The sequence below is a fragment of the Carica papaya genome, chromosome 1 (assembly GCF_054855325.1).
Source record: "Carica papaya isolate Zhongbai chromosome 1, ASM5485532v1, whole genome shotgun sequence".
Lineage (NCBI taxonomy): Eukaryota > Viridiplantae > Streptophyta > Magnoliopsida > Brassicales > Caricaceae > Carica > Carica papaya.
The window spans coordinates 29,677,090-29,702,986 of record NC_142309.1 but is presented as its reverse complement, the minus strand read 5'-3'; the positions used below and the strand labels follow the sequence as shown (position 1 = coordinate 29,702,986).

General features: G+C 35.2%; 2 protein-coding genes and 1 non-coding gene across 10 annotated transcripts in view; all 3 read left to right on the top strand.

Moving 5' to 3' along the window:
• The window catches only part of LOC110818244 (uncharacterized), a 43,407-nt gene extending 25,065 nt beyond the window's left edge, over positions 1 to 18,342 (top strand). For 3 of the 6 annotated variants that reach the window (XM_088210332.1, XM_088210348.1, XM_088210345.1), the window contains 5 exons: positions 2,857 to 2,890; positions 3,001 to 3,071; positions 3,719 to 3,803; positions 3,969 to 4,019; positions 4,172 to 5,894. In XM_088210332.1, coding sequence (XP_088066458.1) covers positions 2,857 to 2,890; positions 3,001 to 3,071; positions 3,719 to 3,803; positions 3,969 to 3,998 — 220 coding nt within the window. In that variant the 3' untranslated portion in view covers positions 3,999 to 4,019; positions 4,172 to 5,894. Of the gene's footprint in view, positions 1 to 38; positions 138 to 2,856; positions 3,072 to 3,718; positions 3,804 to 3,968; positions 4,020 to 4,117; positions 5,895 to 6,203; positions 6,642 to 6,819; positions 7,133 to 7,404; positions 7,921 to 8,333; positions 8,376 to 8,518; positions 8,745 to 9,342; positions 9,401 to 14,471; positions 14,565 to 15,898; positions 16,086 to 18,213 lie in introns of those variants that run through there. The other 3 variants (XR_015814201.1, XM_088210336.1, XM_088210333.1) reach the window with 3 other exon arrangements.
• LOC148270536 (small nucleolar RNA snoR77) lies at positions 10,049 to 10,171 on the top strand. The gene has a single exon (XR_015815869.1). It is a non-coding gene; the product is annotated as a small nucleolar RNA snoR77 (small nucleolar RNA).
• Positions 16,532 to 25,833, top strand: LOC148270535 (uncharacterized). Of its 3 annotated transcripts, none has more exons than XM_088210329.1 (7): positions 16,537 to 18,213; positions 18,337 to 18,975; positions 19,390 to 19,452; positions 19,654 to 19,744; positions 23,714 to 23,798; positions 23,948 to 24,014; positions 24,167 to 25,833. In XM_088210329.1, exons 4-7 carry the CDS (start codon positions 19,731 to 19,733, stop codon positions 24,298 to 24,300), a joined length of 300 nt encoding a protein of 99 aa, XP_088066455.1. In that variant the 5' UTR covers positions 16,537 to 18,213; positions 18,337 to 18,975; positions 19,390 to 19,452; positions 19,654 to 19,730; the 3' UTR covers positions 24,301 to 25,833. The 3 variants fall into 3 exon arrangements, with proteins under 3 accessions (XP_088066452.1, XP_088066455.1, XP_088066456.1); XM_088210330.1 differs by having other exon boundaries at positions 19,390 to 19,522; XM_088210326.1 differs by having other exon boundaries at positions 16,532 to 18,213; positions 19,390 to 19,744.
• The last annotated feature ends 64 nt before the right edge of the window (positions 25,834 to 25,897 follow it).

Sequence of the window (25,897 nt, the reverse complement as noted above, 5' to 3'; positions counted from 1 at the left end):
GATGCTTGCCTCGTACTTACCCAATCTGCATTTAGCAGGGACGAAACGAGGATGCTGTGTTCTGGGGATTTTTATCTGATGCGAGAAAGGTCGTCGTTCTTTATTTCGAAGCCACATTAGATTGATTTTGTGTCCCGGTAAAAGTGCCCTACTTTATTTTATTGAAAGTGAGAGTAAATTGATTTATTGTTTCAAAATAAATTTGCGTCCGTGTTTAAGGGAAAATTTTACGATTTCTTCGGAGAAAGTTGAATTCCCCATGTCCTTCGGGTAGTTGGAACTTAAAAAGAATGTGCTTGGATCTGCTAGCAGCAAGTAAATATTTTTGGGCATTGTTTTAAGGTTCTTGCTTCCTTTGGTAGAAAATAATTTTTTATGGTGTTCCGGTCCTGAATTATTGCTCAGAAACTGAAAGCATGTTTTGTAAATCTTTTAAAAAATAAATGAGCTTGATGAACAAGAAAATTTCCCATTCGTGGTCCCCCCCCCCCCCCCCCCCCCCCCGGGTAGCACCAACTGTGAGAAAATGTGTCTTGAGCATTTTGATTCCTAGTAAATATGTTTTATGTGTGTCGCTTCTGCAGTGAAAGCTATCGTGATGGGCACCCTTTCTCTCTTAGACGTTGCAATTGGATTTTCTAGTATTTGATAACCATTTACAAAAGATATGTATGCTCGGTTTTTGGAACTTTCAGATGTAGTTTATTGGAGAAATGTTGTTGGTATGTGTTTTGAAGCTTCATTCATGAAATATAGTTGGTGAAGGATCATTGTGGGCCGGGTCTCTTGAGTAGAAAACATTATTTCTGCAGCCCTTGCATGCACGATGAATGTTTTATCTGAGATTCTCGGTCCAAAATGTAAGAGCTTCAATTCCATATTAACTACATTTCAGTCCCAAAATACTAGGGAAGCCAATATTTCATTTTGAAAGTTAAAGGGTGTTGATATGTGTTTTGAAGCTTCATACATGAAATATAGCCGGTGAAGGATCACTGTTGGCCGGGTCTCTTGAGTAGAAAACAGTATTTGTGCAGCCCCTGCATTCTCAATGAATGTTTTATTTGAGATTCTCGGTCCAAAATGTAAGAGCTTCAATTCCATAGTAACTACCTTTTCAGTCCCAAAATACCAGGAAAGCCAATATTTCATTTTGAAAGTTAAAGGTTGCTGATGTGTGTTTTGAAGCTTCATTTATGAAATATAGTTGGTGAAGGATCATTATTGGCCGGGTCTCTTGAGTAGAAAACATTATTTCTGCAGCCCGTGCATTCGCAATGAATGCTCTATTTGAGATTCTCGGTCCAAAATGTAAGAGCTTCAATTCCATATTAACTTACTTTCAGGCCACAAAAATCTAGGACAGGCAATATTTCATTTTGAACGTTAAAGGTTGTTGCTGTGTGTTTTGAAGCTTCATTTATGAAATATAGTTGGTGAAGGATCAAAATTGGCCGGGTCTCTTTGAGTAGAAAACATTATTTGTGCAGCCCTTGCATTCACAATGAATGTTTTATTTGAGATTCTGGGTCCAAAATGTAAGAGGTTCAATTCCATATTAACTACCCTTTAGTCCTAGGAAAGGCAATATTTCATTTTGAAAGTGGAAGTTTTTGTCGATATTTCAAAACAAACTTATGTGCCTCGGTGCATGAGAACGTGAATCTTGATTTTTTGTGGCAAAATGAAACTGCTTGCAACCCTCAAGATGTACAGCCTCAAAAAGATGTGGCTTAAAATCTCAAGCCAAAGTTTGGGTGCGTCGGTTTGAAAGTGAGAGTTTCTTTGATCACGCACTTTCTTTTGGAGAGTTAGGCGACGTTTCACTTAGTGGTGGCAATATGCTCTCCCAATCTATTTTTAGCGCGGACAGAAAAAGTTTCGTGCTAGGTTATGGGAATCTTCATTATACGTGGAAGAGGTTGCCGTTCTTTATTTTGAAGCCACATCGATAATCTAGTTGCAGCGTCTTTCCTCTGTAGAGGTGCCCCGATTCGATATTTTGAAACCGACACTGTATTTACTGATTCTTTTAAAATAAGTGTGCCCCTCGGTATTCAAGCAGAAGTTTCTCTGTTTTTTGGGGAAGAGTAAAATTGCTCTGTTCTCTTGGTTGGTTGGAACATAGAAAGCAATATGTTTGGATCTTTTGATTGCAAGTAAATATTTTTTCGGCACGTGGTTTTAAAGCTTTTTGGCTTTTGTTAAAGAATAGTTTTTTTAAAAAAATATATATACAAAAGAATAGTTTCCTGTTTTGGAAGTTTCCTGGTTTGGGAAGTAAAGGAGACTCAATTTATACTTTAAAACCTAAAAGCTGTTTTTATGCATTATTTATGGATAAATGTGTGACTTGATGCACAAGAAAATGAATTTTGATTTCTTGGGGCAATGTAAATCTGCTTGGGTCCCTCTCGCAGTTCCAAGTTTTAGAAAAACTTGCATTGACAAAGATTCGAGGATATTGTGACAGCACCACTTCTGACACGGTAACTTGCTTTCAATATTTAGTTTACGTAAGGCATACGAGATGTGTTTTGAAGGTTTTGAAACCCATGGTCTGTTGCTGCGAAAATATATCATTCGGAGTCCCGTATTCAGAAAGTAAAAGGCCTCGATTAATCTTTTCGAAAGCTAGCCTGTCCATTTATTTTTTGAAAACGATTTTTTTTGTTGGTCCCCTGAGCAAATGTTCCTCAATTTTTTGGGGCAATGTGAGATTTTGCAAAATGTCCCTTGGATAATTCTTTCTCTAGCAAAATGTCCCTTGATCTTTTAGTTGGAAGTAACTATTCTTTGCTATGTTGGTTTAATTAAAGTTTCTCTTGATCTTTTGCTTTCGAAATAAATCTGCAGGTGTCCCCACAGGGAAATTGTAGCAGTTGGAAAAGTTAGTGGAGGTCAAGTAATTTTTTTAGAAACTGAAGGCGTGTTCTATCGATTATTTTGAAAGATAAGTGTGCCTTGGTGCAAAAGAAAATGACTTTGGATTTGCTGCAGCAAAGCAAAACTTTTTTGATGCCCTGGGTTTTCGGAACTCTAAAAGTTGTGGTTTGGACTCTTGATTCAAAGTAAGTGTTTTTGAGAATACGTTGGTTTAAAGGAAAAGTAACTCTGATAACAGCCTTTCTCTACGTAACTGGCAGTGTGCTTTCTCAATCATTTTATTGCTACGGGCGTAAGACATGATTGCTCGGTTAAAAGAGATATTCATTTTATTTGAGAAAGGCCTTCGTTCTTGATTTGGAAGCCAATTTGATGAACTTCAGTAAAAGTGGGCGAATTCTTTTTCTCGCAAATGAGAGTGCTTTGGTTTATTGTTTCAAAATAAATGTACTTTGACTCCTAGGCAACGGGTTTTTAAATTTCCTGGGAAAAAGTAAAATTCATCCCGTTGCTCGGCCAGTTGGAGCTCAAAAAAAGCATGCATGTATGCTGAATTTGTCTTGGTTCTAATCATTGTTCTAATGTAGGTCTTCAAAAAATTGACCGAGAAAACTATTTGAGAGAGCTAAACCTTCGAAGTCTATCGGACCCAAAGTGTAGTAGTCTTACCAAACTTCAGATCTTGTGGGATCTTTTCTCTGTTTACTTTTTTTTTTTTTTTTTTAAAGCAATATCTGTGGTTAAAAGAGATTGGTACGTTTAACATGCAAGGCAACTACGGAGCCTGGCGTAACCGCGTCAATATTATGTTGCTGACTTTTCTTTGCTGTAGGTACGTAGCGGGAAACTTGTTTAAGCGGAAAGAACGGAGTTTGTTCCAGTGGCTATCTACACGAACAACGTGTGCTACGCGGAATGTGAGTATTATGTTACCCTGGATTGTCTTGAAAATATTTCTCTCGCTGCTACTTTGTTTAAGAAACATTTGTAGTTATACAAAATTAACGTTTAGAACATGCCAGACGGTTAAAAAGCTACAGATAACAGGGTATGCTAATTTTGCCACCTTTTCCTTGGTGCAGCAAATTGGAGCGAGGGTGAAGCCTTCCTAAGTGTAGAGCTACAGATTGAAGGTTTTTGGACCCTACTTTATTTAATTTAATAGTGGAACTTATCTTTCTTGGAAAATAGTAAAAGAGGCAATCGGTCCTGCTTTGTTGTTGTTTACTAGAGACGTGTTATTGAAAGGAACAAATGAGGTTTCTTCCCGTTGCTGGTTATGCAGGCGACGAGTGCGGCTGCGTGGCTTCTGAGTGTGATTTTACTCCGTGTACATCATCAGGAATGGAGTTTTTACTCTTACCGAGTTTTATTTTATAGGGTTGTCGTCCCGTATTTGTATCTGCAATTTGTGTAGTGTTGGAACGGAAGTTTATGGCTTGAACTTCCATTTTGGTGGATTTTCGTCTTGGGAAATAAGGCATTTAGCGTGGTCCAATTCCAGTGGAGTTCATGGCAACCACGTTGGCTCTTAATAAGCGGACTGATCCAGTGAATATCCTGCAAATTTTGTGCATGACTAGGGATCTTTTGTTGATAAATAGATCTCGGGGCGGTTGGGCGGCCGTTCATCAAAACTAATTTTACCAAACTAGTAGAATTCTTGTCGTAGTTTAGATTATTGGAATTTTTTTTCCTTTTTTGATGTTTTATTTTTGTCTGTTGTCCTTCATTGCGTGTTAAGCATTTGTCCTTTATATTACTCTACTCGATTTTAGCTTTTTCATTTGATAATTTTGTTCGCATGATCTGATGCTGGAATCAGGTTTCAGGTGTTCTGCATGTCACGTCTGATTTGTTAATATTTTTCATCTCATTAGGTAATTATCATATCGGCATTGGTAGTTGATATTACTCTGCCCAATTTTAAATTTTATTATTTTGATAATTTCGTTCACATGTGCTGATGTTACAATCACGTTTCAGGTTTTCCGCTTGCTAGCCATTTTGTCATAATTTGGTCCCATGACCTGTTATATAAATTCTGATTTATCCTTTCAAATGGTGCTTTTTCTCACAGCTAAAATCCTCTCAAAGATGAGTTCCCGTTTAATAATCCATTGGTCAAGGTCGGTAAGAGAAATTCAACCGTAGAGATGTGTGGAGAAGTGTATCGCATAGCTCCAGTTACTCTTACTCAACAGCAGCAAGCTTTCCATCAGAAAAGGAGATCTAGAGCATACCAGTGGAAGGGACCAACTGTGTTCCTTAAGGACGCGGATTCCATACCTCCTGATGTAGACCCCAATACAACCAGATGGATTCCAGCCAATCATTTTTTTGCAACCACTGCAGCTGACATTGATTAGACCTGGCACAAAACAATATGTATCAGGAGCATGGTGTTCCATTTCGTATTCAGGCTGAGCATGAGGCAGTAGAGAGGAAGCTTGAAGCGGCTTGAATGGCATGCATGGTAACAGAGAGTAATTTTTCACTATAAAATGCCCTAAATAACCATATACATTCTTCACTGAAGTTGCATCCTACTGAATAACTTACAGTAAATCCTGTAGAAGGTCGGAAGCCTAACCCATAATGAACTAATGGTGAAAGCACCAGCGGGCTAGTCAGTTTGGGCATAAACCTAAAATTGAGTTTCTCTACTTGCATTATCTCTTATCAAAATATTAATCCTGTAGTTTCAGGTGCTAAAGATACTTGCAATTATGGAAGTAGAAACCATACTGGTAAACCTATGATGCGCCCTTGACTTTCGATTCTAAGGCCTTGTTTTACCAGGACGGATTTGAACCTTTCTTTGTTTTTTTTTTTTTGACAATTTTGGAGGTGGGTTCTGGATGTTTGCTCATATGAAAATATGAAATTGATTTACCAGATCAACACCATATAACAGAATTTACGCTATCCGAACTTTATTCTGGGTTATTCTATTGCTTTTAAGTTATTAAGGTCTGAAATATATATATATTAAAGTAATTTCTTTATGTGTGTCAGCTTTCTTATTTAGGAGCGAAAGTTTATTGGAGTTATATTTACTCAAATTTTGTCCCATTAATAATGATAACTACTTATGACACGTTACTCAGAAAAAATTATTTGTTGTTTTTTGCACGGAGAAAAATTCAATGACCCTTTCTTGTATGACACCTTTAGCACCCATTCCTATTCAACAATGCTCTATGCAAAGGTATTCTTGTATGACACCTTTAGCACTCATCGATACCTGCGGTAAAGTACAAAGAAAATAAAAGAAAAACGGCCCACAAACTGTTTCAACCACTCATTCTTGACAGCTGCAGCTTGTCTAGTGCCAACAGCAAAGAACTCTGTAATGACTTCGAGAGGCATGCCTTTGGTTTCTGGGACTTTCAGGAACACAAAGATCCAAGAGATGAAGCACACAATCGAATATATGCTGAAGACGCTTGCTAAGCGTTTTGAATTGATCATTGCAGGCAGAGCGTATGTCACAATAATGTTGCCGACCCAAAAAATCGTGGCACAGATAGGAATGCAAATGCCACACCCTTGTAGGGAAGATCACAGTGCAGAGGATATTAGGAATTGGCCCATATGCCATGACGAGGCCGCAGATGTGTGATACACAAGCTGTTGGCGTTGCTGCATTTATAACTGTGCTCAACTTCACTAGTGGGCCAATAACTAGAATGATTAGTGACACTATTAGTGCAGGAATTGTCGCAAGTAGCAGCCGCCTGGCAATGAAGGATGTGAGTTAAAGAGAGAGTAAAATATTATGAGCAAATGCATCTTGGGAGACACTGTATATGCTATATTTATCTGTTGCTATTGGGGAAACCAAGGCTCTTGGTCCACCTGATGGCCACAAGCCTCTGAGATTTTTTTAGTGATTTGATCAATTAAGAACTATTTTGCTTTTGCATGCAGATTTTCAAGTACGGGAATGCAGGAAACTCCAAGAACAAAAATAGATAAGCATAAAAGAAAAATAGGGGTTGGAGTTTGCTTCTTTTGCTAGTAAATCATGGTACCAATAGAAAAGGCAGCTGTCAATGCTAAAATGTGTAATCTTGCCACTATTATTCATCACAAATTCTATTCGCATGTCTAGAAAATTTTTTTGGTCAGATCGATGCACATTTCTAATAAACATGTCCTGGATTTTGTTATGTTTTCCTTTTTCTTAAGCTTTGTTGCAGCTGTCATGGCAATTATTCGAGACCATTAACTAGTAATTCAGGTAACTTCATTGCAACGGCGTGGCAATTGAGGTGTTTGGTTCATATATTAAATTATATTTTTTGTTATTAAAGCTGGTCTAATATGACTAAAACACATCTTGAAATTTTTTATTTAAAATTTATGAGAATTTAAAAATTATTTTAGAAAATATTATATATTAATTTTCAGTTTTATTTGTTAATAAAAAAAATAACAGTAATATAATTATATTATATATATTTGATGGCTTTTTTTAATCCTATTTATGACTTCTTCTTTTTTACTATAAAGGGGATTGTTTAAAAGAGTGAAGCTCGGAAAATGCAGCCGACCCCCCATCTCTTATCCTTATTATATAACAGAAGCTACGTACTCATGAATCATAAAATCTTATATTGAGAAAGCGAGAATTTTCTCGACAGAGGCTGTTGCCTTCGTCGCCTAATTCTAGGTACGTAAATTTTGTCAATCGAAGCGGAAGCCTGCTATGCTGTTAATGCTGCTATCTATTCTCTTTTGTATGGTTGTTGTTTTGTTTTGATTCCTGTCATATGTTTTTTAGATCAAGACCACTGTATGTGAATTTTTTTTTTTTTTTTTCTTTGTCGGAGTTCTCATCATTTTGTTTTTTCTTTTTGTATTATTGAGATGAAATTGTTAGTTTGAATCCTGATAGCTCAAGAGTGCTGTTTAGTTTTTTGCGCACCGGCAGGCTTGTCACTTCTTCTGTTGAAGTTGGCATAATGGCTGATCTAATGTGGTAGGCTATGTGGTTTTACACAAGTTAACATGCAGCACCTGTAGAAGGTAATCTCTTCACTGGAAATGTTGAGAACTTAGTTAATCCATTTGTTGATTTGCATGACTTTGTTCAATGAGTTTAGTCAAAGATGCAAATGGAAGGTTCTTAGATGATTTTTTTTTATTTAGTTGTTGTGGTACATTAGGTAATGACTGTATAGATTTATGTTAGATACATTTCTTCGACTATAGTGAAACAGAGAAAACGAACGACCATTATTAGTAACTGCTTGGAATTCAGTTGCTGATCTAATTAATGTTAGCTATTTACTTTTTTTTGTTTTTGTAATCAAAGAGAAACTTACTTCATTTATTGTGACCCATTTCTTGCTGTCACATTCAATTATATTCTTTTAGCATTTTTGAAATTTTCGAATTTGCGTTGGTTTTCTTCTTCTTTTTTCTTGTATTTGTTATAGGGGCGGAGGGGGACAGAAGAGGGTTTTATCTCTGCTATGCTGGTAAGATTTTTCTTCATTCTGTTATTTTTTTTACTCGAGGCTTCTGAAAATTAAAACCACAAAAAAAAATTAAGAAAAGAAAAAAAAAAAAAAAAACCGAACAAAGAAAAGGGCAATTAAATTGCCAGGAAACAATTTTTCAGGTACCTGGGGTGTGGAAGGAGGGAGCCCAGGGGAATAAATTTGCTGGGATATACACACGTCATGCAGAAAATCAGCACTTTGTTTGGGTGCAGCAGTGATGGACCTGGGTGCTCTACGCAAGCCCACCAGCACACTCACCAGTGAGCGCGCACATAATGCATTGTGCCCCCGTGCATTTGCCCCGTCGCTGTTTCAAGCCATTATGCCTCAGATGACATCAAAAAAGTAATTTCAACCTCATCTGATATTTTTGTTATGTAGGACAAATAATGTTGATTTGTTTAATCAGGGATTTAGAAATAAAATGAGACATCGCACCTAGAGTTTTTTAAACATCATATTTAAGACGTTTTAAGAATCACACTTAAGTGTTCGATTGTATTATTTTCTTTAAATATCTTTTTCTAACTAGAGATAGATTAGAAAATAATAAATTAATAAAATTAAAAATATTAATCTTAATAAAAATGAGAAATTAACACTAATAATGTTAGAAATCCTAATAAGAATAAAAATCTCAAGTTACTAAAATTAAAATAATATTCTTAAATAATAATTAATTATAATTTTTAATTTTTTAAATTACGTTTTTTACTCTTCACGCTTGGTGAATTTTTAATTAAAGCATATGCCCTTTATAATTTTATTCACATGCGCTGATGTTGGAATCAGGTTTCAGGCGTTCTTCATGTCAAGTCTGATTTGTTAATATTATGTAATCATTGTATCCGCGTTGGTGGAAGTTATATTACTCTGCCCAGTTTTAGTTTTTATCATTTTGATAATTTTGTTCACATGTGCTGATGTTAAAGTTACGTTTCAGGATTCCTGTGACCTGTCATATGAATGATAAAGGGCATATGCTTGAAGCAGCACAAAATGTAAGCAGCTTGAATGACATGCATGGTAACAGAGTAATTTTTCACTATAAAATGTTCCAAATAACCATATATTCTTCAGTGAAGTTGCATCCTTACTGAACAACTTACAATAAATCCCGCAGAATGTTGGAAGCCTCACCCATAACGAACTAATAACGAAAGCACTAGCAGGCTAGTCAGTTCGGGCATAAACCTAAATTTGAGTTCCTCTCCTCGCATTATCTCTTATCAAAAGATTAAACATGTAGTTTCAGGTTCCTAAGATACTTGCAATTATGGAAGTAGAAACCATGTTGGTAAACCTATGATGTGTCCTTAACTTTTGATTCTAAGGACCTGTTTTACCAGGAAGGAACTAAACATTTCTTCTTTTTTTATGGGTTCTAGATGTTTGCTATTGATTTACCAGATCAACACTACATAGCATAATTTATGATATCTGAACTTTATTCTGCATTGATCTATTGCTTATGAGGTATTCGTGTCTGAAATATATATGTTAAAGCAATTACATGTCTAGAAAATTTCTTTGGTCAGATTGATGCACATTTCCACTAAACATGTCCTGGATTTTGTTCTGGTTTCCTTTTTCTCAAGCTTTGTTGCAGCTGCCATGGCAATTACGCAAGACCATTCAACTAGTAATTCAGGTAACCCCGTTGCAACAGTTGTGGTAATTGAGGTGTTTGCCTCATATATTAAATTATGTTTTCTGCTCTTCACACATGCTGAGATATGAATTTAAGCTGGTCTAATAAGGCTAAGCGCATCTTGAAACTATTAAGCCTTATCTTCACTGAAATCTAGTGGAGACTTTTCATCAAAACTAATTTTACCAAACTAATAGAATTCTCGTCCTAGTTGACATTATTTTGGATTTTTTTTTCCCTTTTTTCTTTCCTGATTTCTTATTTTCATCTGTTGTCCTTCGTTGCATGTTAATCATATGTTCTTTCCCTTCTGCACCTCCCCTATTCAGCCTGATCCAATCATCCTGTCACCATAAAGATTTAAGATAAACCAAATGTGAGCAAAAACATCTTTACCTTTTCTTTTATTTTTAAAAATTTTTCTTCCTAAAAAGTTACAAGGATTATTGAACTAAACAGATTATTGGTCAAACTTTTACATATTTCTTCTTAGTTGGTAGGTTTTTCTTTTTTTTTTTTGAAAAAAAATGTTACATATAGTTTTTTTACTGATTGATGATCAATCAATATTGCCTCTTTAATGGTTGAAATTTGCAGTGGGTTACATATTTATCTTTTTGTTCATGTTCTTTCCTAATTCGTTAATTTCTTTGAAAATATATAATGACTGCATATTTTTAGGATGTATTACTCTATATTTATGTGATTTATTAATTCGTATTTTTATAATTTTTTACTATTTATTTTTAGGAGTGTTTGTTGATTGTATAGTAATTCGAAAGTATGTATTTTATTACAAAAGAAAAATAATATTAACAGAAAATAAATAAGAATTAATTAAAAATGTTATGCAAATTTAAATTTTAAATCAATGTAAAAATATTTGTTTTATAGGTTTATTATTTTATTTTATGTATATAAGATAACAATATTAGCTAAAATAATATATTTTATTATAAAAATAGAATAATATTGTCAGAGAACAAGTATTATTAAATAGGAAAATATTAGTTAATTTATCGTATATAGAATTATAAATATATTTTAATTTATATAATAAAATTTTTAAGATAAATATTGATATTTAATAAGTATTGTAATATTTAAAACATTTTTAAAAAATTTGTAGGTAAATTAAAATTAAATTTTATTTTCAAATTTAAAATGTTTAAATAGGAAATTTTTATAAAAATTAAAATATGGTATTTATTTTTAATAAAATATTAATACATTAATATTATTTTTATATTTAAAATTTTTAAGAATTTAAAAATTATTTTATATGTATTAATTTTAAGGTTAGTTAATAAAATAAAATAAGAATAATATAAATAGTTTATATCATATATATTGTACGAGACAGTTTTTATTTTTTTTTTACGCTGTTTACAGTTTTTTTTTTAACGCTAAAAAAGACTTTAAAAGAGCTGGTTTACAAAATCCGACCGAGCTCATCCTCAAACCCGTTTCTGCATATGATACTCAGAGGCGGTGGACTAATGAACCCTAAAACTTCAAATTGAGAAAGTTGTTCAATCCCAGGTACATGAATTTTGTCAACTGAAGCGGATGACCGCTATGCTTTTAACGCTGCTGCTATATATTTTCCTTCGTGTTATTGCTGTTTTGTTTTGATTTCTGTCATATATTTTCTTGATCAAGACCCCACAGTATTTGAGTATTTTTTTTTCTTTCCCCTTATTGGAGTTTTTATTATTTTGTTTTTTTGTTTTTTTTTGTATTACAGATATGAAATTGTTAGTTTAAATTATGATGTTATATGATATATTTTATTATAAAAATATTATTATTATTGAGTGAAAATAAATTAAAATGAAATAATTATTAAAAATAAATGCTATAAAAATTTTAAAATTGAATATTAATAAATAAGAAAATATTAGTTTTTATTAGTTAATTATCTTATTTTATGTGTATAAATAATTATTTTTTTTTTAACCTTTGATGGTTATCATATTTTCGTATTCGTGATTAACTTTATCAAATCTCTTTGCTCTTCTCCCATTCTTTCTCTTTCTCGACCTTCTTTACTGATACATGTTGAGGGTACTTTTGCTGAAAATTTCAAGTTTTCTAACTTCTCTCCTCCTCCTCTTCCTCTTTTCTCTCCTCTAAGATTTATTTTTTCATCTCCTCTTTCGTTAATCTTTTCTTATTAGTTATTTTAACAGGCAATTTCCAATGGAAGTCAAGACTGGGAAGAACAAAATATTTTGACGGTATCTGTTTATGCCTTATTCTTCATCACCGAGTTGTTTTGAATTTTTAATGCAACCTTATTAACTAATATTGTAGGTTTTTTTTGCAAATTTATTATTGAAAGTAGTTGCTACAAATGTTTTAATAGTTGGCATTGAGCCAATATTAATAAAAGAATCAAGATACTTACCCTCAGAATCAGTCAAGAAGCTTCTCAACGAGAACTATACCTGCTTTGAGCTTATCTTACTAGTAACTTTTTTAAACTCAAATGTACGTGAGTACTCGTGCATAACCATCTTAACCAAGTCGATCTTATATTCTTTTTGTATTGTATGTATAAATTTGAAGTTTTCAATGTTACAAAACAGTATTCTTCGCAAATTCTATACGCTAAAGATGATTGTGAAATGGTAAAATTAGTTTATAGGTTAGTGGATGATGAATTCTGTCAAACGGATTGCTTGAAGGAGTCTCATACTTTTCTCATTTTATTTGTGATGTGTTATTATGTAATTCTTTTATTTTAGTTACAGATAAATATTTTCTCAAGAGGTTTACCGTTTTATGATGTTGTTTTTGCAAGAGTTTTCTGCAAAAGTTCAAGAAGAAATTATGATGAAATGTATTTTTTTTTAATTGTTTTAGCTTAAAGTTGATGTTTAATATCTACTTAATACTGTTAAAAAATTGTATTTTTGCATATATACTCTTTTCTTAATAGACGTAGGTGATGAATTTGATATCTCAATGGTGACAAAAACCAAGATGATCAAAGGGGTTTGATTAAGATCTAATTGAAGGTATGTGTGTCTTTTATATGAAATTGTTTTTTTCTTTTCATCTTTCTCTCAAGTTTTTTTCGGTCCTAATAGGTGCTATTAGGCTGTAAATAATCTCTATAAATGTGAATATTATAAATAGATAAATAATATTTTTTAAAATATTTTGATAACAACTTTTGATATAATTAGATAATAACTATTTTTTCTCAAGTTATGATTAAAAAATTTATATTAATGTTAAGATTTCTCATACATAAGTTTTTCTTATAAAACTTTAAATTCTCTATGAATTTTTACTTTAGTTTTGATAATATTTATTTTTGCACAACTCTAAATAAATTACAAGAATAAAAATTATCAAGAAAGAAAAGTTTATTAATAATAGCAATAGATATAGGCGTTAGTATATTCATGAAAATAGTTTATATGTTTCTTGGATCTAGTCTGATTTGTTAAAATTTTTCATCCTCCTTATATAATCTATCATGTCCGCATTGGTATAAATTATATTACTCTACCCGATTTTAGATTTTTCATTTGATAATTTTGTTCACATGCGCTGATGTTGGAATCAGGTTTCAGGTGTTCTGCATGCCAAGTCTGATTTGTTAATATTTTCTATCTCATTATTTAATCATCATATCCGCGTTGGTAGAAGTTATGTTACTCTGCCCAATTTTAGTTTGTATCATTTTGATAATTTTAACTCGGTTTGGCCCAGATCATTTTGGTTGTTCATTCTTCGATGTTGCTTTAGATGTACAAACTCTAGTTTTCTGTTTATTTTACAAGAAACTCATGGAAAAACAATTGCCCATATTGTGCTATGTTATATTCTTCTCATGATGGTGGCAGCCTGCAGATGTTCTGCAGTGGTCTTTCTGAAGAACAGGGCATTTAATTTATTAAAGTATCATTAGTTATGTCATAAGGTAGAAATTGTACTTCTCGCTTGTTTGATCTGAAAAGGATGTGAATCATACCATTTTATGTTTTAGGAAATGTGCAGAAATTGAAAAGTTGTAACTTGTGACCACTTGGTTTTCTACTTTGTTTCTCTGCTGTTATAAAGTTGCAAATGGTCTTGAAGCACACTTGAGATACTCATAGCTACATCTTCTTAAAGCCCATATTTGGTTGTCTAGATGTTTTTCCCCCAGGTAGTATTGAGAAGATGATGGGCACAATTCTCTAGCTCTGATGCTATTTATTCAGTTTAGTATGTGTATTGTGTTGATTTGGTTTGCCAATTTTTTCTCTTTCCTGGACGGCACTGTCATTAGGTAACTTATTATATTTTTTCTTTGTTCCCTTGACCTTAATCTACATGCTTGATTAATGGCTGCACCATTTTGTTCAAGTTATTGTGAAAAATATTAAAATTATGCCTTGTTAATTTAATTGCATGTTTCCCAGGATATTCCTTCCTTAGCTGCTGATGCTGCAAAAAAGTATCCCGGTGTATCATACATCATAACGGCTCCTCTTGGCTTGCACAAGCTCCTTGTGGTATGAGATTTTTCTTATTTTTCTCTCATGGTATTTACATTAATCCTGCAAGACTTTTGGAGTCATCACTCTACTTTCAACTTGTGCTTAGCTTTATTTTTAGCTCTCCTTACCTGATTGATATGTAGATTATTCACGAGTACATGGGATATGACAATACTATTCAGTTAATGCTATTAAATCAAATTTTACCCCATATATATATATATTATATATATAGGCACTAAAATTCATGCCCAGTTAACAGCATTCTTAACAAATGTACAAAAGTTTCCGATTGACTGCATTCTTAATTTAATTAAAACTAAAATGAAAACTTTCATCCTTATTATTATTTATTTTTACCAGCTTCCAAAAATATATCACTCTTTTGCAGTGTTGTTCGCTGGTTTGATCAAATAGTTGTGATCAAAATTTTTAGTCTAGTTATAACTACTTTTAATTGAGAATGCAATCAGTTAGGAACTTATAAACTTTCTTATTAGGAGTGCATATTCCAATTTCAAGAACACCATCAAGTAGTATTTCTAGGTAATCAGACCTGTGATTTTATGAGATAGACCTTGTCCTACTCGCACGTTGGACTATGGCTTATTTTATCTTTTAAGAGCTCGAGAGATCAGAATGTGTCTGATACCCATATGGCTCATTAAGCAACAGAAGTTTCTGATTCTCAAGGGATAGAATTTGTGATGCCCTCTATTTCCCATTAGTAGTGTGCTAGGATAGGCTAAAACGAGATCAAGAAACAGAAGCAGCCAATATTTTTTGAGTAACACGGCATTGAGCGACGCTACTCTGGCCATGCTAATTAGTTTTATGTTTTGCATTGATCATGTCCATTTGTAAATAATTTCTCCATTTTCTCACTCTCTACAGTTTTAGGTTGCAAGGTTAGTAATGTGATAATTAGTTTCCTCATTCTTTATGGGTTTTGAACTGGTTTTTGAAAGTTTGCGTTTAACAGTTCTGTGTAATTAGAGCAATTATTTGTTTTAATTATGTTTAATGGGATGATCAATATTGTTGCAAACAGATCAGATTCTCTTATTGTATTATCGTTTCGATATTAGTTAATTTGCTGAGTGACATTCATGGGACTTCTGTCGATCAAAGTTGATCATTTTTCTCATCCTGGAAGTATTATAATTTTCGTTCAATTAGCATATAGTTTGCTTGATGGAGAGGTATGCAATATTTATCTTTTGTGAGAAAGGTTGTCGTTCTTTATTTTGAAGCCACATCAGGAAAGTAGATTTGATTTTGTTCTCGGTAAAATTGCCTTAATTTATTTTCTTGCAAGTGAGAGGAAATTGATTTGAAAAATGATGCAGAGGAGGAGTTCGTGGTTTGTGGGAAGGCCTGTTGTTGGAGACTGGAACTGTCCTTTTTGCTGAGGTTCTTGGCAGAACCCTAACCGGTGAAACTGTACAGATGCATGGTGGAGCAGACAACTTGTCTGTGTGGATTTGCCAGAGAAGGAATAGAAATTGAAAGGAAATTTGGTGGTGCAAAAAATCTGTAAGTATTATTTCTAAGGATTAAGAGAATAAATAATTTAAAATTAGATAACAGTTTAAAGAATTTTAATAGAATATATTTGTACATATAAATTTTTTTTAATAATACGCGTATTATTTAATAAATTTTTTAGAAAAAAGAATTATTAAAAATTGTATTGTAATTAAGGGTGTTTGTTTTGTTGTGGTTTTTTATTATAATATTTGTATTTAAAAAAAATATTTTTGTAGTTGGGTGAGTAAAATATAAAATGTTTTTGATAATAGTTAAATTGAAAATTTATTTTTTTATAAATTTAAAATAAAAAATTACAAAAGTTACATGAATTTTTATTAAGAATAAATGTTATTATTATTGTATAAATAATAACATATTTTCACAATTATTTATAAAATTATTTTTAATGGAAAACTCAGTAAGGCAGTAAAAAAAATATTTATCTTTTTAATTTTCTCTCTCTGCCGCTCCTCATCTTCGGTCTCTGGGTTTCCTTTTTTCTGCCCCTGAGGTTCCGCGTGTTTATAAAGCACAGAGGTTGCGTCACGGAGACGCACCTCAGCTCCTCTATAAAAGGGCTGAGACTCTCTTTCCTCCTTACGCATCTGCTGTCTCCTGATCCGGTAAGGTTTTCTTCTGATTGCCCATTAGATCTGGTCCCGCTCCGATCTTCTAGAGATTGGAGGCGGTCTTCATTCTCTCTGAACGGAAGAGTGCATAAAATAGGGCTCTTCTGCTTCCGAGTCTTCTCTCTTGTGGCGATTTAGAGGTTGCGTCACGGAGACGCAGCTCAGCTCCTCTATAAAAGCGCTGAGACTCTCTTCCCTCCTTCCGCCTCTGCCGTCTCCTGATCCGGTAAGGTTTTGTTTTCGATTGCCCATTAGATCTGGTCCCGCTCCGATCTTCTAGAGATTGGAGGCGGTCTTCATTCTCTCTGAACAGAAGAGTGCAGAAAATAGGGCTCTTCTACTTCTGAGTCTTCTCTTTCGCGGCGATTTAGAGGTTGCGTCGCGGAGAGGCAGCTCAGCTCCTCTATAAAAGCGCTGAGACTCTCTTTCCTCCTTCCGCCTCTTCTGTCTCCTGATCCGGTAAGGTTTTCTTTCGATTGCCCATTAGATCTGGTCCCGCTCCGATCTTCTAGAGATTGGAGGCGGTCTTCGTTCTCTCTGAAGGGAAGAGTGAAGAAAATGGGGCTCTTCTACTTCCGAGTCCTCTCTCTTGCGGCGATTTAGAGGTTGCGTCACGGAGACGCAGCTCAGCTCCTCTATAAAAGCGCTGAGACTCTCTTTCCTCCTTCCGCCTCTGCCGTATCCTGATCCGGTAAGGTTTTCTTTTTGATTGCCCATCGGATCTGGTCCCGCTCCGATCTTCTAGAGATTGAGGCGGTCTTCATTCTCTCTGAACGGAAGAGTGCAGAAAAAGGGGCTCTTCTACTTCTGAGTCTTCTCTCTTGTGGCGATTTAAAGGTTGCGTCACGGAGACGCACCTCAGCTCCTCTATAAAAGCGCTGAGACTCTCTTTCCTCCTTCCGCCTCTGCCGTCTCCTGATCCGGCCGAAAATGCTAAATTACCCTCATCCTGCTGTATAATTGTCTCAGGATTGCTCTGTTGGGCTCTTATAAAGCAATGGATCCAAATGTTGCACGAGCTGTTGAGTAATTTCCAACTGGTTTTGGTGATTTGCTTTTATTAGTTGAGATAAAAAAATAAAACGAATTATTAATTATTAATTTGGTTTCGGCATTTATAAAAAAAAAAAGTTTGTATTTGAAAAATATTTTTGTAGTTAGACGAGCAAAGAAGAAAAATGTTTTTGATAATAGTTAAATTCAAAATTTAAAATAAAAAATCACACTCAATACATCTTGGTGCTGGATTCAAATATTTTCTTTCGAAAAAAGAAACTTACGTACGTGTATTAATATCGGTGCCTGTGCGCATTTACAAAATTTTTACGAGTCTGCTAGATTCAAATAATGTATCGTTCTTGTTTCTCTCACGCTTTTTGGTTGTATTTGAGCAATAATTTGTCAGAGGCAGCAAGCCAGATCTGGAAATATGGCAAGTTTTTAGAAATTGGTGCTGCGCGTTTAATCATCTTTAACCAACAAGATCTTATGCTGGTTTTTAGGTAATTCTCTTTTGTTTCGCTCCCTTTCAATCTTCTTTAAGATCTCAGAATGGAAGTCCCCAGCTTCCTATCTCTTAGTCTCCTCTTAAACCTGAAGGTCATTATTTTTGGCCCGTCCAACAGTTCTGTTGCAGTCAAGAGAAAGGTTTCCAGGATATGCTTGAGATGCTTGCCTCGTACAAGGAGGGGGTGTGTACCATGTGGGAACCGTGTTCCCATAATCTTGATTCTGTCCGGTTCCATCCAAAGTGCATAAAGAAACCTAGTTCCCACGCTGGAAACTGATAACAGTGCTCGGTATTTTATGTTTATTACCAGTTATTGTTAATTTATTGCGCGACTTTCATGGGAGTTGTATCAATATGTCTTGATCCCTTTTCTTGTTCTTTGATTTACCGGGACCATATTCTGAAAATATTGTAATCGTCGCTCGGTAAGGGTATGGATTGCTGGTTCAAGAGGTTTGCAATATCTATTTACACTCGTATCACTTGGTGCTGGATTCAAATGTTTTTCTTCTGTATTAAAAAGTTACGTATGTGTATTAATATTGGTACCGAGGGGGCACTGCGCACTTACAAAATTTTTACAAGTCCGCTGGATTAAAATAATGTGACGTGCTTTGTTCCTCTCGGCGCTTTTTGCTTGTATTTGAGCAATCATTTGTTAGAGGCAGCCAGGCCAGATCTGAAAATATGGCAAGTTTTTAGAAATTGATGCTGCGCCTTTTAGTTGCCAACACGTTCTTATGTTGGTTTTCAGGTAATTCTCTTTTGTTTCACTCCCTTTTATTCGTCTTTAAGATCTCGGAATGGAAGTCCTCAGCTTCCTTGTCCCCCGCATCTTTGAGTCTCATCTTAAAGCTGAAGGTCATTATTTTTGGCCTGTCCAGCAGTTTTGTTGTGGTTGAGAGAAAGGTTTAAAGGATGCATGAGATGCTTGCCTCGTACAAGGGTGTCTATTATGTGGGAACCGTGTTCCCAAAATCTTGATTCCGTCTGGTCCATAGTCCCTGCAAAGTCATTCCATCCAAAGTGCATAAAGAAACATAGTTCCCACGTTGGAAACTAATAGTGTTGTTCCTTTCGACTTTTGTTACCAGTTTATTTTTTGTTTGATGTTCGCGGGAGTTGTATCAGTATGTCTTGATCCCTTTTCTTGTTTTTTGATTTACAGGGACCATATTCTGACAATATTATAACTCTCGCTCGGTAAGGGTGTGGATTGCTGGTTCGAGAGGTACGCGACATCTCTATTTACACTCGTATCACTTGGTGCTGGATTCAAATATTTCTCTTTGGAAGTAAAAGTTACGTATTTTTTTAATGTTGGTACCAAAGGGGTACTGCTGCGCATTACAAAAATTTCTACAAGTCTGCTAGATTCAAATAATATTTCTCTCACGCTTTATGTGGTTGTATTTGAGCAATAATTTGTCAGAGGCGGCAGGCCAGATCGGGAAATATGGCAACTTTTTAGAAATTGATGCTGCGCGTTTGCTTTACCAACAAGTTCTTATGTTGGTTTTCAGGTAATTCTCTTCCGCTCCGCTCCCTTTTAATCGTCTTTAATATCTCAGAATGGAAGTCCTCAGCTTCCTTGCCCCCCGGGCCCCACTTCTTTTAGTCTTCTCTTAAAGCTGGAGGTCATTATTTTTGACATTTGTTGTAGTCAAGAGAAAGGTTTCTAGGATGCATGAGATGCTTGCCTCGTACTTACCCAATCTGCATTTAGCAGGGACGAAACGAGGATGCTGTGTTCTGGGGATTTTTATCTGATGCGAGAAAGGTCGTCGTTCTTTATTTCGAAGCCACATTAGATTGATTTTGTGTCCCGGTAAAAGTGCCCTACTTTATTTTATTGAAAGTGAGAGTAAATTGATTTATTGTTTCAAAATAAATTTGCGTCCGTGTTTAAGGGAAAATTTTACGATTTCTTCGGAGAAAGTTGAATTCCCCATGTCCTTCGGGTAGTTGGAACTTAAAAAGAATGTGCTTGGATCTGCTAGCAGCAAGTAAATATTTTTGGGCATTGTTTTAAGGTTCTTGCTTCCTTTGGTAGAAAATAATTTTTTATGGTGTTCCGGTCCTGAATTATTGCTCAGAAACTGAAAGCATGTTTTGTAAATCTTTTAAAAAATAAATGAGCTTGATGAACAAGAAAATTTCCCATTCGTGAGAAAACAAAAAATGTGCCCTGGTCCCCCCCCCCCCCCCCCCCACGCCCCCCCCCCCCCCCCCCCCCCCCCCCCCCCCCCGCCCCCCCGGGTAGCACCAACTGTGAGAAAATGTGTCTTGAGCATTTTGATTCCTAGTAAATATGTTTTATGTGTGTCGCTTCTGCAGTGAAAGCTATCGTGATGGGCACCCTTTCTCTCTTAGACGTTGCAATTGGATTTTCTAGTATTTGATAACCATTTACAAAAGATATGTATGCTCGGTTTTTGGAACTTTCAGATGTAGTTTATTGGAGAAATGTTGTTGGTATGTGTTTTGAAGCTTCATTCATGAAATATAGTTGGTGAAGGATCATTGTGGGCCGGGTCTCTTGAGTAGAAAACATTATTTCTGCAGCCCTTGCATGCACGATGAATGTTTTATCTGAGATTCTCGGTCCAAAATGTAAGAGCTTCAATTCCATATTAACTACATTTCAGTCCCAAAATACTAGGGAAGCCAATATTTCATTTTGAAAGTTAAAGGGTGTTGATATGTGTTTTGAAGCTTCATACATGAAATATAGCCGGTGAAGGATCACTGTTGGCCGGGTCTCTTGAGTAGAAAACAGTATTTGTGCAGCCCCTGCATTCACAATGAATGTTTTATTTGAGATTCTCGGTCCAAAATGTAAGAGCTTCAATTCCATAGTAACTACCTTTTCAGTCCCAAAATACCAGGAAAGCCAATATTTCATTTTGAAAGTTAAAGGTTGCTGATGTGTGTTTTGAAGCTTCATTTATGAAATATAGTTGGTGAAGGATCATTATTGGCCGGGTCTCTTGAGTAGAAAACATTATTTCTGCAGCCCGTGCATTCGCAATGAATGCTCTATTTGAGATTCTCGGTCCAAAATGTAAGAGCTTCAATTCCATATTAACTTACTTTCAGGCCACAAAAATCTAGGACAGGCAATATTTCATTTTGAACGTTAAAGGTTGTTGCTGTGTGTTTTGAAGCTTCATTTATGAAATATAGTTGGTGAAGGATCAAAATTGGCCGGGTCTCTTTGAGTAGAAAACATTATTTGTGCAGCCCTTGCATTCACAATGAATGTTTTATTTGAGATTCTGGGTCCAAAATGTAAGAGGTTCAATTCCATATTAACTACCCTTTAGTCCTAGGAAAGGCAATATTTCATTTTGAAAGTGGAAGTTTTTGTCGATATTTCAAAACAAACTTATGTGCCTCGGTGCATGAGAACGTGAATCTTGATTTTTTGTGGCAAAATGAAACTGCTTGCAACCCTCAAGATGTACAGCCTCAAAAAGATGTGGCTTAAAATCTCAAGCCAAAGTTTGGGTGCGTCGGTTTGAAAGTGAGAGTTTCTTTGATCACGCACTTTCTTTTGGAGAGTTAGGCGACGTTTCACTTAGTGGTGGCAATATGCTCTCCCAATCTATTTTTAGCGCGGACAGAAAAAGTTTCGTGCTAGGTTATGGGAATCTTCATTATACGTGGAAGAGGTTGCCGTTCTTTATTTTGAAGCCACATCGATAATCTAGTTGCAGCGTCTTTCCTCTGTAGAGGTGCCCCGATTCGATATTTTGAAACCGACACTGTATTTACTGATTCTTTTAAAATAAGTGTGCCCCTCGGTATTCAAGCAGAAGTTTCTCTGTTTTTTGGGGAAGAGTAAAATTGCTCTGTTCTCTTGGTTGGTTGGAACATAGAAAGCAATATGTTTGGATCTTTTGATTGCAAGTAAATATTTTTTCGGCACGTGGTTTTAAAGCTTTTTGGCTTTTGTTAAAGAATAGTTTTTTTAAAAAAATATATATACAAAAGAATAGTTTCCTGTTTTGGAAGTTTCCTGGTTTGGGAAGTAAAGGAGACTCAATTTATACTTTAAAACCTAAAAGCTGTTTTTATGCATTATTTATGGATAAATGTGTGACTTGATGCACAAGAAAATGAATTTTGATTTCTTGGGGCAATGTAAATCTGCTTGGGTCCCTCTCGCAGTTCCAAGTTTTAGAAAAACTTGCATTGACAAAGATTCGAGGATATTGTGACAGCGCCACTTCTGACACGGTAACTTGCTTTCAATATTTAGTTTACGTAAGGCATACGAGATGTGTTTTGAAGGTTTTGAAACCCATGGTCTGTTGCTGCGAAAATATATCATTCGGAGTCCCGTATTCAGAAAGTAAAAGGCCTCGATTAATCTTTTCGAAAGCTAGCCTGTCCATTTATTTTTTGAAAACGATTTTTTTTGTTGGTCCCCTGAGCAAATGTTCCTCAATTTTTTGGGGCAATGTGAGATTTTGCAAAATGTCCCTTGGATAATTCTTTCTCTAGCAAAATGTCCCTTGATCTTTTAGTTGGAAGTAACTATTCTTTGCTATGTTGGTTTAATTAAAGTTTCTCTTGATCTTTTGCTTTCGAAATAAATCTGCAGGTGTCCCCACAGGGAAATTGTAGCAGTTGGAAAAGTAAGTGGAGGTCAAGTAATTTTTTTAGAAACTGAAGGCGTGTTCTATCGATTATTTTGAAAGATAAGTGTGCCTTGGTGCAAAATAAAATGACTTTGGATTTGCTGCAGCAAAGCAAAACTTTTTTGATGCCCTGGGTTTTCGGAACTCTAAAAGTTGTGGTTTGGACTCTTGATTCAAAGTAAGTGTTTTTGAGAATACGTTGGTTTAAAGGAAAAGTAACTCTGATAACAAACACCCTTTCTCTTGGAGAGTTGGCAGCCTTTCTCTACGTAACTGGCAGTGTGCTTTCTCAATCATTTTATTGCTACGGGCGTAAGACATGATTGCTCGGTTAAAGGAGATATTCATTTTATTTGAGAAAGGCCTTCGTTCTTGATTTGGGAGCCAATTTAATGAACTTCAGTAAAAGTGGGCGAATTCATTGACTCGCAAATGAGAGTGCTTTGGTTTATTGTTTCAAAATAAATGTACTTTGACTCCTAGGCAACGGTTTTTTAAATTTCTCGGGAAAAAGTAAAATTCATCCTCGCTCGGCCAGTTGGAGCTCAAAAAAAGCATGCATGTATGCTGAATTTGTCTTGGTTCTAATCATTGTTCTAATGTAGGTCTTCAAAAAATTGACCGAGAAAACTATTTGAGAGAACCAAACCTTCGAAGTCTATCGGACCCAAAGTGTAGTAGTCTAACCAAACTTCAGACCATGTGGGATCTTTTCTCTGTTTTCTTTTTTTTTTTTTTAAAGCAATATCTGTGGTTAAAAGAGATTGGTACGTTTAACATGCAAGGCAACTACGGAGCCTGGCGTAACCGCGTCAATATTATGTTGCTGACTTTTCTTTGCTGTAGGTACTTTGTGGGAAACTTGCTTAAGCGGAAAGAACGGAGTTTGTTCCAGTGGCTATCTACACGAACAACGTGTGCTACGCGGAATGTGAGTATTATGTTACCCTGGATTGTCTTGAAAATATTTCTCTCGATTTTACTTTGTTTAAGAAACATTTGTAGATGTACAAAATTAACGTTTAGAACATGCGAGACGGTTAAAAAGCTACAGATAACAGGGTATGCTCATTTTGCCAGCCTTTCCTTGGTGCAGCAAATTGGAGCGAGGGTGAAGCCTTCCTAAGTGTAGAGCTACAGATTGAAGGTTTTTGGACCCTACTTTATTTAATTTAATAGTGGAACTTATCCTTCTTGGAAAATAGTAAAAGAGGCAATCGGACCTGCTTTGTTGTTGTTTACTAGAGACGTGTTGCTGAAAGGAACAAATGAGGTTTCTTCCCGTTGCTGGTTGTGCAGGTGACGAGTGCGGCTGCGTGGCTTCTGAGTGTGATTTTACTCCGTGTACATTATCAGGGAATGGAGTTTTTACTCTTACCGAGTTTTATTTTATAGGGTTGTCGTCCCCGTATTTGTATCTGCAATTTGTGTAGTGTTGGAACGGAGGTTTATGGCTTGAACTTCCATTTTGGTGGATCTTCATCTTGGGAAATAATTCATTTAGCGTGGTCCAGTTCCAGTGGAGTTCATGGCAACCACGTTGGCTCTTAATAAGGGGACTGATCCTTTGAATATCCTGCAAATTTTGTGCTTGACTAGGGATCTTTTGTTGATAAATAGATCTCTGGGCGGTTGGGAGGCCGTTCATCGAAACTAATTTTACCAAATTAGTAGAATTCTTGTCGTAGTTTAGATTATTGGAATTTTTTTTCCTTTTTTTCTTTCTTGATGTTTTATTTTTGTCTGTTGTTCTTCATTGCGTGTTAAGCATTTGTCCTTTATATTACTCTACTCGATTTTAACTTTATCATTTGATCATTTTGTTCGCATGATCTGATGCTGGAATCAGGTTTCAGGTGTTCTGTATGTCACGTCTGATTTGTTAAGATTTTTCATCTCATTAGGTAATTATCATATCCGCATTGGTAGGTGGTATTACTCTGCCCAATTTTAAATTTTATTATTTTGATAATTTCGTTCACATGTGCTGATATTACTATCATGTTTCAGGTTTTCTGCTTGCTAGCCATTTTGTCATAATTTGGTCCCATGACCTGTTATATAAATTCTGATTTATCCTTTCAAATGATGCTTTTTCTCACAGCTAAAATCCTCTCAAAGATGAGTTCCCGTTTAATAATCCATTGGTCAAGGTCGGTAAGGGAAATTCAACCGTAGAGATGTGTGGAAAAGTGTATCGCATAGCTCCAGTTACTCTTACTCAACAGCAGCAAGCTTTCCATCAGAAAAGGAGATCTAGAGCATACCAGTGGAAGGGACCAACTGTGTTCCTTAAGGACGCGGATTCCATACCTCCTGATGTAGACCCCAATACAACCAGATGGATTCCAGCCAATCATTTTTTTGCAACCACTGCAGCTGACATTGATTAGACCTGGCACAAAACAATATGTATCAGGAGCATGGTGTTCCATTTCGTATTCAGGCTGAGCATGAGGCAGTAGAGAGGAAGCTTGAAGCAGCTTGAATGGCATGCATGGTAACAGAGAGTAACTTTTCACTATAAAATGCCCTAAATAACCATATATATTCTTCACTGAAGTTGCATCCTTACTGATCAACTTACAATAAATCCTGTAGAAGGTCGGAAGCCTAACCCATAATGAACTAATAGTGAAAGCACCAGCGGGCTAGTCAGTTTGGGCATAAACCTAAAATTGAGTTTCTCTACTTGCATTATCTCTTATCAAAATATTAATCCTGTAGTTTCAGGTGCTAAAGATACTTGCAATTATGGAAGTAGAAATCATACTGGTAAACCTATGATGCGTCCTTGACTTTCGATTCTAAGGCCTTGTTTTACCAGGACGGATTTGAACCTTTCTTTGTTTTTTTTTTTTTTTTGACAATTTTGGAGATGGGTTTGGATGTTTGCTCATATGAAGATATGAAATTGATTTACCAGATCAACACTATATAACAGAATTTACGCTATCCGAACTTTATTCTGGGTTATTCTATTGCTTTTAAGTTATTAATGTCTGAAATATATATATATTAAAGCAATTT